The following is a 12181-nucleotide window of genomic DNA, read 5'->3' on the forward strand; positions in this document are numbered from 1 at the left end:
TAACTAATTGGCTGGTTCGTTTCTGCACAGCTGGAGCTCAACGAGGCTACAGCTAATTTTGAAACGTCCCCTTTCAACAATTTATACACGACTGTGCTTAACCTGACACACAATATTTTTTAGCGCAACGCAATCTGACTTTCAAAATTCCCTACAAAAGAATGGCCCTGACTAACATTAAACTATACATTTCACAAATCACTTACCTCACAAAAATCTTCGCTGCTCAAGCTACTGCAATACAGCAAGTGCCACTACTGCCAGCTAAATAAAAGATTCAAACTACGGAAGGCACTAACTACTGATAGGGATAGTTAGCAAATGAAAGATATTAATAGAGAACAAACAATGTATTTACCTTGATATCATCATATATAAATATAGCAGTTCATGACAAATTTCAAAACTCCGCCATCTCTCTCCCCACATCCGCCACTGCTGGCGGCTCACCTCCAACTGCGCAACGCTACGCGCTGTTCACAGCCAGCTGCCTAACACTACAATGGCGAGTATTACAACAATGCAAAGCAGCCACAGACTGCACACAGCACAGCCAGTGATTTTCATATTGAGCGCTACGTAACGTTGCCAATAAGAAAACATAAACAGCCTACTTACATAGAGAAAACATAAACAGCCTACTTACAATTTCTAGGTGGAGGTCAGCCGCTGTGAACGCAGAGTTCACACAAATTTCTCCTCTGCGTCGTACAGAACGTTATGCGCTCCTTTCAGCACTTGACACCAGTTCAGAGAAGAGGCCCCCGAAAATTTCGCTCTCGTCTTTCTCATAGCCGAATTCTCTCGCTACCTGGGTTCTTTCGTTCTCCATGTCACGGCCTTTTTTCGACCAATAGGAGCGTTCCTCTTATTTTGTGGAAACTCTCTCTACCAATAGCAAGCGTCCTACCATTGAACTGCGTCGAAATCTCGGCACTTTACTCCTTCCCGGTGCGTTTCCGCCAATCAGACGTTTTGTGCCTGCTCTAGACGCACCACACGAGCGTTTTTTTCACGCGCGTTTCTGCCGGCGTTCACGACGACTTTAGGCTACGGCCACACGAGTGTTTTTTCCACGCGCGTTTCTGCAGTATGTGCTGCGTTAGTTGTACATAGGCGTCGGAAACGACGGCAGGAAAAAAATTACTGGATTCATCCCATATTAAGCGACACATCAACTAAAGGAAAGTTCGTGCTTCTACACAACAAACTGAAGGCAAATCCAGACAAGTTCTTTGAATACTACAGGTTGTCGGTTAACTCATTTGAAATGCTTCTGAATATGACTGGAGAGAGAATTTCTAAAAGGAACACAAACATGAGGGAATGTATCAGTGCAGAAGAAAAACTCGCAGTAACCTTAAGGTACGTTTTATTTTTTTAAATTCTTTCTCTGTTTAGACATTAATATTAATTAAAAATGTTTATGCAAAGGAAAAAAAATCTGGATCTGAAAGACCTGACATAGTTTTTAATTACAAGACAAAAAGTGTCACAAAATCATCTTCTCTTTCTTCTGTGGACTCTCTACTGTGGACTGAGACGAATAGCTTTCGTAGTGATGTACAAAAGACTGATTAGTTGCGCTGCCACTTGGTGAAGATGGTGAAGGTGAAGACGTCTGAATTGTGTAAGATCTTAAAAGTTGAAGGAATTTCATTTGAAAATCTAATCTGTCCTCCGTTTTAAGCTTCCTAATAACAAGAAGTTGCGACATGAGGAACATCTCATCCGCATCAGGCACGTGACGTGTAGGTTGTTCCAAATGCCCTTTTAAGACCTTCACAATTTCGTCCTCGAACGTATCTTGTTTCCGCTTTTTTGGTTTTGGCCTTGAAATATTTTCTGCACTTCGAGTTTCTGGTGCTAGTACGCTCTCTGTTTTGTCCTCATTCTCAATGACGTTCATATTCCCAGCAGTTCTAAAAAAATAACCTTTTTTATTAATTTAAAACAGTATCCTTTCATATTAAACCTACTGAAACAGCTACTATGTTCAACAAGTGACATAATCCACAGACAGTAAGGGGTAATTGTCACTTACGTCCTTTGTTGCAGCACTCCTTCAAGGAACGTCATTTGCTTATAAAATACATATGGTTTGCTGGACGTAGCAGCATCACCACTTCTTCCTTTGCTTTTCATATATTTTGTATAGGAATCTCTCATACTTTTCCACCGTTTCTGAGTCTCTATCCCTAAAAGATAACGAATAAAAGTATTGTAGATTTATGTAATTACCTGGAGCTCATTTAATTTCTCCTACTTGAAATGAAATCCTTTAACAGGTTTGTGTATGAAACAATTTTTCTACTACCAAGACCGATTTTTTCCATTCATATTTTCTACAACGTGTTTTATGAAATGGTTCCAATTTTCAAGTGAACTTCTGCGTGCTGTCCGGTACTGCTGTCTTGTGTTGTCTTTGGTATAATGTATAAATCCATGTGCAATTTTTAACTAATGATCGACGTTTTTGTAGACTTTCACCATTAACTATAAATAAAGACAGACAATTATTTCAATATTCCTCTTGGTTTTATATATTACAATGAAGACAACAGGACAACGGAGCACTTTACACGTGGAAAAAATCACGATAAAGTAGCATAGCACACAAAAATACGTTTGTCAGTGAGAACCATTTCCTGAAACATAAATAAAGAGAAAATCCATTGGCTTTCCCCAACCATTTCTAACTGATCAAATCAAATTTTATAGGAATCTGGGGACTGGAAATTCGATGCGTTCTCTGCATTTTGAGTTTCTTCTCGGCCGATCCACAATTGCTTATATTATTAGAGATACTTGCACTTCCCCCCCCCCCCCCCCCCCCCAGCGAACCATGGACCTTGCCGTTGGTGGGGAGGCTTGCTTGCCTCAGTCATACAGATGGCCGTACCGTAGGTGCAACCACAACGGAGGGGTATCTGTTGAGGGGCCAGACAAACGTGTGGTTCCTGAAGAGGGGCAGCAGCCTTTTCAGTAGTTGCAGGGGCAACAGTCTGGATGATTGACTGATCTGGCCTTGTAACAATAACCAAAACGGCCTTGCTGTGCTGGTACTGCGAACGGCTGAAAGCAAGGGGAAACTACAGCCGTAATTTTTCCCGAGGGCATGCACCTTTACTGTATGGTTAAATGATGATGGCGTCCTCTCGGGTAAAATATTCCCGAGGTAAAATAGTCCCCCATTCGGATCTCCGGACGGGGACTACTCAAGAGGACGTTGTTATCAAGAGAAAGGAAACTGGCGTTCTACGGATCGGAGCGTGGAATGTCAGATCCCTTAATCGAGCAGGTAGGTTAGAAAATTTAAAATGGGAAATGAATAGGTTAAAGTTAGATATAGTGGGAATTAGTGAAGTTCGGTAGCAGGAGGAACAAGACTTTTGGTCAGGTGAATACAGGGTTATAAATAAAAAATCAAATAAAGGTAATGCAGGAGTAGGTTTAATAATGAATAAAAAAAGAGGCGTGCGGGTGAGCTACTACAAACAGCATAGTGAACGCATTATTGTGGCCAAGATAGACACGAAGCCCACGCCTACTACAGTAGTACAAGTTTATATGCCAACTAGCTCTGCAGATGATGAAGAAATTAATGAAATGTATGATGAGATAAAAGAAATTGTTCAGATAGTGAAGGGAGACGAAAATTTGATAGTCATGGGTGACTGGAATACGAGTGTAGGAAAAGGGAGAGAAGGAAACGTAGTAAGTGAATATGGATTGGGGGTAAGAAATGAAAGAGGAAGCCGCCTGCTAGAATTTTGCGCAGAGTATAACTTAATCATAGCTAACACTTGGTTCAAGAATCATAAAAGAAGGTGGTATACATGGAAGAATCCCGGAGATACTAAAAGGTATCAGGTAGATTATATAATGGTAAGACAGAGATTTAGGAACCAGGTTTTAAATTGTAAGACATTTCCAGGGGCAGATGTGGACTCTGACCACAATCTATTGGTTATGAACTGCAGATTAAATTGAAGAAACTGCAAAAAGGTGGGAATTTAAGGAGATGGGACCTGGATAAACTGAAAGAACCAGAGGTTGTACAGAGTTTCAGGGAGAGAAAAAGGGAACAATTGACAGCAGTGGGGGAAAGAAGTACAGTAGAAGAAGAAAGGGTAGCTCTAAGGGATGAAGTAGTGAAGGCAGCAGAGGATCAAGTAGGTAAAAAGACGAGGGCAAGTAGAACTCCTTGGGTAACAGAAGAAATATTGAATTTAATTGATGAAAGGAGAAAATATAAAAATGCAGTAAATGAATCAGGCAAAAAGGAATAGAAACGTCTCAAAAATGAGATCGACAGGAAGTGCAAAATGGCTAAGCAGGGATGGCTAGAGGACAAATGGAAGGATGTAGAGGCTTATCTCATGAGGGGAAAGATAGATACTGCCTACAGGAAAATTAAAGAGACCTTTGGAGAAAAGAGAAGCACTTGTATGAATATCAAGAGCTCAGATGGAAACCCAGTTCTAACCAAAGAAGGGAAAGCAGAAAGATGGAAGGAGTATAGAGGGTCTGTACAAGGGCGATGTACTTGAGGACAATATTATAGAAATGGAAGAGAATGTAGATGAAGATGAAATGGGAGATACGATACTGCGTGAAGAGTTTGACAGAGCACTGAAAGACCTGAGTCGAAACAAGGCCTCGGGAGTAGACAACATTCCATTAGAACTACTGACGGCCTCGGGAGAGCCAGTCCTGACAAAACTCTACCATCTGGTGAGCAAGATGTATGAGACAGGCGACGTACCCTCAGACTTCAAGAAGAATATAATAATTCCAGCACCAAAGAAAGCAGGTGTTGACAGATGTGAAAATTACCGAACTATCAGTTTAATAAGTCACAGCTGCAAAATACTAACACGAATTCTTTACAGACGAATGGAAAAACTGGTAGAAGCCGACATCGGGGAAGATCAGTTTGGATTCCGTAGAAATATTGGAACACGTGAGGCAATACTGAGCTTACGACTTATCTTAGAAGAAAGATTAAGAAAAGGCAAACCTACGTTACTAGCATTTGTTGACTTAGAGAAAGCTTTTGACAATGTTGACTGGAACACTCTCTTTCAAATTCTGAAGGTGGCAGCGGTAAAATACACCGAGCGAAAGGCTATTTACAATTTGTACAGAAACCAGATGGCAGTTATAAGAGTCGAGGGGCATGAAAGGGAAGCAGTGGTTGGAAAGGGAGTGAGACAGGGTTGTAGCCTCTCCCCAATGTTATTCAATCTGTATAGTGAGAAAGCAGTAAAGGAAACAAAAGAAAAATTCGGAGTAGGTATTAAAATCCATGGAGAAGAAAAAACTTTGAGGTTCGCCGATGACATTGCAATTCTGTCAGAGACAGCAAAGGACTTGGAAAAGCAGTTGAACGGAATGGACAGTGTCTTGAAAGGAGGATATAAGATGAACATCAACAAAAGCAAAACGAGGATAATGGAATGTAGTCGAATTAAGTTGGGTGATGCTGAGGGAATTAGATTAGGAAATGAGACACTTAAAGTAGTAAAGGAGTTTTGCTATTTGGGGAGCAAAATAACTGATGATGGTCGAAGTAGAGAAGATATAAAATGTAGACTGCCAATGGCAAGGAAAGCGTTTCTGAAGAGAAATTTGTTAACATCGAGTATAGATTTAAGTGTCTGGAAGTCGTTTCTGAAAGTATTTGTGTGGAGTGTAGCCATGTATGGAAGTGAAACATGGACGATAAATAGTTTGGACAGGAAGAGAATAGAAGTTTCGAAATGTGGTGCTACAGAAGAATGCTGAAGATTAGATGGGTAGATCACATAACTAATGAGGAGGTATTGAGTAGAATTGGGGAGAAGAGGAGTCTGTGGCACAACTTGACGAGAAGAAGAGACTGATTGGTAGGACATGTTCTGAGGCATCAAGGGATCACAAATTTAGCACTGTAGGGCAGCGTGGAGGGTAAAAATCGTAGATGGAGACCAAGAGATGAATACACTAATCAGATTCAGAAGGATGTAGGTTGCAGTAGGTACTGGGAGATGAAGAAGCTTGCACAGGATAGAGTAGCATGGAGAGCTGCATCAAACCAGTCTCAGGACTGAAGACCACAACAACAACTTGCACTTCCATATGAGAGATGCTGAAAGTGGAGTATATGAAACCCCGACTACAGAAGAGTGGAAGAATATCAGCGACCAGTATGAGAAGACAGCAGTCTTTCCTCATTGTGTGGGATCCATAGATGGAAAACATGTTAGAATCGTTAAACCATCGACATCAGGCAGCGAATTTTATAACTACAAAAAGTATTTTTCTACTGTATTGATGGCCATAGTAGACAGCAAATATTGTTCCAGATTCATAGATGTAGGGGCATTTGGTCATCAAGGAGACTCCAATATATTCAAAGCAACTGAATTGGGTAAAAAACTCTATCAACAAGCCTTAATTTGCCAGAAGCTGCGCCACTTCCGAATGATCCTTGTGGACTGAAAATTCCTTATGTGTTTGTGGCTGATGTGGCTTTTGCGATGAGTGACCATTTAATGAGACCATATCCCGCAAAAAAGTGTTTAACTACAGACTGTCACGAGCACGACGTTATGTGGAATGTGCATTTGGCATTTTATCCAATAAATGGAGAATTTTCCATCGTACAATCGATGTTAACGTGGATGTGGCGGATTCTATTGTTCAAGCATGTTGTATACTTCACAATTTTGTGAGACAACATGATGGGGACAATTTTGAAGAGACACTGACTTGCACAATGGAAAGTATTCTGGCACATAGGACAAAAGGAACGGTCAGCGGCAAAAGTATCAGAGATCATTTTGCTGATTACTTCTGTTCCCCTCAAGGATCTGTACCATGGCAAGATCATTATGCTAACTTCTTCGGATGAAGACTAATTTTTGTATTGGCTTGTTAACATTTTATTCATGTATAAATTTCATTGTACACTGTTTATAGCAATTAATAAAATATTTACTGTCTGTAATTACCTAGATCTGATTTTTGCTTGTTATCCATTCCATCCCATTTTTCTCCCAGAACGGCCGCTGTAACTGCTCGCCACGATTCTCTTTTTCTTTCTCTAATTTTGTATTCCGGATCCCTTGTATTGTACAGCCATGGATGTTTCTGCACTTCCATAATAATGATTTCATTGTCCAGACGCTCCATTCTGGCACTTTATAAAATGCAAGAAGACTGCTACAACGACAACGAAGCGAGGACGGCAAAGTCTGTCCGTAAACTGAACAGCGAGCTGCCGAGCAGGGTTACCAACCATAGAACTTTTTTCCTCGTACATAAACAACTAAAATCTCGTACTTTGGCTTTCAAACCACGTACATTTATCATGCATTTGACATGTTATAAAACCGAAAATAAGACATGTGTGGCTACTTCATTATGGAATACCTACTTTTTATAATATCGCACCACGCATCGTTAGTCTGCATATGTTCTTTATTATGAAATACCTATTGAAATAATACCGCTCCACGGACTGTTGCATATGTTGGCATCACTACGATTTCAGTTCGGTAATCGTCGGTAAGCGTCGGAGGAAAGGGCTGAGGTTCCGGACTCTGCCGCAACGTGTCTCCCGCCCAGCGTGAAAAACACGCAGAACAAATGCACCCGAGAGCGTTCGCTCAGCGTGAAAGCCGAAGTTTGCGGGCCCGCGGCGTGCGAAACCGCCTCGTGTGGCCAGCCCCATTCAACACGCAATAGTCTATAATGTCGGCGCGAACGCCGGCAGAAACGCGCGTGAAAAAAACGCTCGTGTGGCCGTAGCCTAAGAGCTTTCTGTAGTGTCTCCTGCAGTGCGGCCTCTGCATCTCCCTGTGCTGGCTTCCACACAAAACGTTTCCTCTCGCTGCCTGTTTCACCTCCTGCTCAGTGACATGCATTATATGGGAGTGGTGTATTAGCACCGTCTATTGAGTGTCATCCCTTTTGCATTACATATTTATAGGCAAATCTGCTCATTACCGCCGAAGTAAGTTAGGTGTTATATTCACTTCCCATTACAGTGTATAAAACTCTTATGTAAGGTGCGAAATTGCCACCTTACAACTTGAATGATGTCCACTGCAGTATCCTATTTGGTAACCTTCCTTCATTCATCCTTTTCACATAGCCAAACCACATCAGGTGTTTTTTTTTGGGGGGGGGGGGGGGGAGGGGGCCGGGTGTCGTCACAGATATCCCTATCTATTTACATCCTTTGCCGGATTGCGTTGTTCTTATCCTATCCATCCTAGTGTAGCTTGACCTTCATCTTAAGTAATCCATCTCAGTGGCAAGTAGTTTTTCCCCTAACATCTCAGGCTTCTGCTCTGCACAAAACTACAGTCTAAACCATAGCCTCTTTGTTGTTCTTCTTATCTTTTTGTTCCACAGAACAGAGTTCATTGCCCTTGTTACAGCTCATTCTTTATTAATCCAAATAGTGATTTCATCATCGCTTGTACCCTATTTATTAAATAACACCCCAAGATATTTTGCCTTTTCCATACCTACAAATACTTCTTCATCTTCCTCCAAATTATTTACTTTTCCCGTTCCAACAGCTTACTACTACCACTTCTCCATGTTCACCTTCAGGCTAGTCTTATTGTATTTCTCTTTAAGTTTTCTTATCATTTAGCTCACATCACCTTCATCTTGTACTAGCACAATCTGGTCATCCGCAAATTCAGGCTAAATATACAGCTGCAGATTCTTATTCACATCGAATTCTTCTGTCCAACTATTCCCTATCCTTATACTGGCTGTGTTATTTTCATATAATTTAATAACAGCCATTAGCTGTCTTTGATCCAACTGTATCTCTTCCAACTTTTACACGGTTTGTTGGTGGGTACATCATGCTTTCTCTAGGTCACGCAAAGCAACTTACGGCTTCAGTCCAACCTTTGTGCATTTTGCACTTATTGGTTTCATTGTGAAGATGTTTCCTATTACCGATCTTCCCCCTGGTAGTCCTACTTGCACTTCTTGTTGCTTGTGACTTGTTTCTTTATTTACCAGATCTTTCAATACCTTCAAGTACAGTCTCCCAATGAAAGCGAGCACTGCCGATCCTCTATAATTATATGGGTCACTACGTGATCCTGTCTTATACCCCGGTATTATGTACATGTTTTCCACTCCAATGGAACATCTTCTCAGTTTAATACTCCTTAGCATCTCTGACAATTTCGGTGGAACAAACTTCACCAACTCTGGATATATTGATTTATATCCTGGTGCCGTCTTCATCTTACAGTTTCTCACAGCCAATTGAAGAACTTTTCCGAGTATCCTGGAATAAATCCTTAAAATGTGTTGTCCATTGACCGTGACTAACATTATTATGATGTAACTTGTCACTAATTGAATCCCACCAATCGTCCTCTCTAAAAACGCCTTGTTTTTCCTTTTTAGCACTTTTTATTTGTCTGTTTAGTGTCCTATATCTGTCTCTGCTTTGTCATTCACATTTAGAAATGTAAAATAAGCTTCTTTTTTCCCTTCGAATATATCTGCTATTTCTGCATCCAACCAAATTCTTCCGCTGCTTCGTCTATGACCTTTATGTTTTCATGTTCCTCTTTTACTGTTCTGTCTGCACTCTCCAACTTGTTTGTCAGTCGCTGTAGGTATAACTGCTCAGTACTATTATCGCTTAATCTGTGCAAGTTATATCTTACCATATCAGGTTGATCAGTGTGTTGAGAACCCTTCTTTTCTCCACTACTCCTGAAAGTATAGGGGATATTAATTTCACATTCTACCTGATGATGGTCACTTCCACAATCTGCCTCTCTTTTACCTTTGACATCCTGAATTTTTAATTGGTTTATTGTTTCATGGTTAGATAATCAATAATTGGTTTCAACCCTCTTGTATGGTTATAATATGTAAATTTAAGTGTATTCTTTCCACTCGTAGTTCATACTGCTCCATAAGACCAAACGAACTGTTCCCATTCTCAGACCTAACATTGTCCCTATACATCCCAGTAGCCTTACTATTCCTCTCCTTCCCTACTCTGTCATTAAAATCTCTGCCAGTATCACATCTCGGTCACTTGGAACGTCTTCTGTAGCCTATGTCAGCATCTGTTGAAAACCTTTTACTTTCAACAGTGAGTCTTCAGTTGGGACACACACTTCCACTTTCACTATACAGGGTGTTACAAAAAGGTACGGCCAAACTTTCAGGAAACATTCCTCACACAAAGAGAAAGAAAATATGTTATGTGGACATGTGTCCGGAAACGCTTACTTTCCATGTTAGAGCTCATTTTATTACTTCTCTTCAAATCACATTAATCATGGAATGGAAACACACAGAACGTACCAGCGTGACTTCAAACACTTTGTTACAGGAAATGTTCAAAATGTCCTCCGTTAGCGAGGATACATGCATCCACCCTCCGTCCCATGGAATCCCTAATGCGCCGATGCAGCCCTGGAGAATGGCGTATTGTATCACAGCCGTCCACAATACGAGCACGAAGAGTCTCTACATTTGGTACCGGGGTTGCGTAGACAAGAGCTTTCAAATGCCCCCATAAATGAAAGTCAAGAGGGTTGAGGTCAGGAGAGCGTGGAGGCCATGGAATTGGTCCGCCTCTACCAATGCATCGGTAACCGAATCTGTTGTTGACAAGCGTACGAACACTTCGACTGAAATGTGCAGGAGCTCCATCGTGCATGAACCACATGTTGTGTCGTACTTGTAAAGGCACATGTTCTAGCAGCACAGGTAGAGTATCCCGTATGAAATCATGATAACGTGGTCCATTGAGCGTAGGTGGAAGAACATGGGGCCCAATCAAGATGTCACCAACAATGCCTGCCCAAACGTTCACAGAAAATCTGTGTTGATGACGTGATTGCGCAATTGCTTGCGGATTCTCGTCAGCCCACACATGTTGATTGTGAAAATTTACAAATTGATCACGCTGGAATGAAGCTTCATACGTAAAGAGAACATTTGCACTGAAATGAGGATTGACACATTGTTGGATGAACCATTCGCAGAAGTGTACCCGTGGAGGCCAATCAGCTGCTGATAGTGCCTGCACACGCTGTACATGGTACGGAAACAACTGGTTCGCCCGTAGCACTCTCCATAGAGTGACGTGGTCAACGTTACCCTGTACAGTAGGAACTTCTCTGACGCTGACATTAGGCTTATGTCAACTGCACGAAGAATTGCCTCGTCCATTGCAGGTGTCCTCGTCGTTCTAGGTCTTCCCCAGTCGCGAGTCATAGGTTGGAATGTTCCGTGCTCCCTAAGACGCCCAGCAATTGCTTCTAACGTCTTCCTGTCGGGACACCTTCGTTCTGGAAATCTGTCTCGATACAAACATACTGCGCCACGGCTATTGCCCCGTGCTAATCCATACATCAAATGGGCATCTGCCAACTCCGCATTTGTAGACATTGCACTGACTGCAAAACCACGTTAGTGATGAACACTAACCTGTTGATGCTACGTACTGATGTGCTTGATGCTAGTACTGTAGAGCAATGAGTCGCATGTCAACACAAGAACCGAAGTCAACATTACCTTCCTTCAATTGGGGCAACTGGCGGTGAATCGAGGAAGTACTGACGAAAATAAAATGAGCTCTAACATGGAAATTACGCGTTTCCGGACACATGTCCACATAACATCTTTTCTTTATTTGTGTGTGAGGAATGTTTCCTGAAAGGTTGGCCGTACCTTTTTGTAACACCCAGTATTCATGGCTCTAGTTCTCAAATTGAGCTTTATCAACCCTTCCTTAACTGCTTCCCACGAGGTTACGTATTATGACCGCCATTTGTTTAGAATGATGGCTACTCCTGCTCTCGCCCTACTACTTTTGTCCACTCCACTAAAGTAACCTGCCTCCCTCATAAATCCAAGTTCCCATTCACGCCGCCGCCCATTTGTATTCCCCCTAAATTAGAATACAGGGGTCTCTGGAACCATATAGTTTCACTTGATTAAAGCCCCTATGCCCTGGTTTCTGGCAGGATCCCCGTTTCGTTCGTTTCTCGCAGGATCCCCCGTTGCGGTGCTATTCCAGTACAGCTGGAGAGCCTCTGCAATGCTGTTCTACTTTAGGGGGAATACCAAGCGGGTTGAGACGTGAATGGGAAATTGGACTGAGAAGAGAGGCGTGCTAAGAGAGTCC

The 12181-nt window shown here is 41.8% G+C and overlaps 1 protein-coding gene across 1 annotated transcript; it reads right to left on the bottom strand.

Moving 5' to 3' along the window:
- Positions 1 to 1492: 1492 nt before the first annotated feature.
- Positions 1493 to 7179, bottom strand: LOC124803418. Its single transcript, XM_047264602.1, has 3 exons — positions 6999 to 7179; positions 2045 to 2198; positions 1493 to 1922 (listed from the first exon to the last, which is right to left on the bottom strand). Exons 1-3 carry the CDS (start codon positions 7177 to 7179, stop codon positions 1493 to 1495), a joined length of 765 nt encoding a protein of 254 aa, XP_047120558.1.
- Positions 7180 to 12181: the final 5002 nt, after the last annotated feature.

The sequence above is a fragment of the Schistocerca piceifrons genome, chromosome 6, assembly GCF_021461385.2.
Source record: "Schistocerca piceifrons isolate TAMUIC-IGC-003096 chromosome 6, iqSchPice1.1, whole genome shotgun sequence".
NCBI lineage: Eukaryota > Metazoa > Arthropoda > Insecta > Orthoptera > Acrididae > Schistocerca > Schistocerca piceifrons.

Excerpts from the sequence above, each read along its gene's own strand:
- LOC124803418 (XM_047264602.1), bottom strand. The coding sequence starts at position 7,179 with ATGGAGCGTCTGGACAATGAAATCATTATTATGGAAGTGCAGAAACAT. Across the intron at positions 2,199-6,998 it reads CAAGCAAAAATCAGATCTAG|GGATAGAGACTCAGAAACGG; the intron begins GTAATTACAGAC and ends GTTATCTTTTAG. Across the intron at positions 1,923-2,044 it reads GGAGTGCTGCAACAAAGGAC|AACTGCTGGGAATATGAACG; the intron begins GTAAGTGACAAT and ends TTATTTTTTTAG.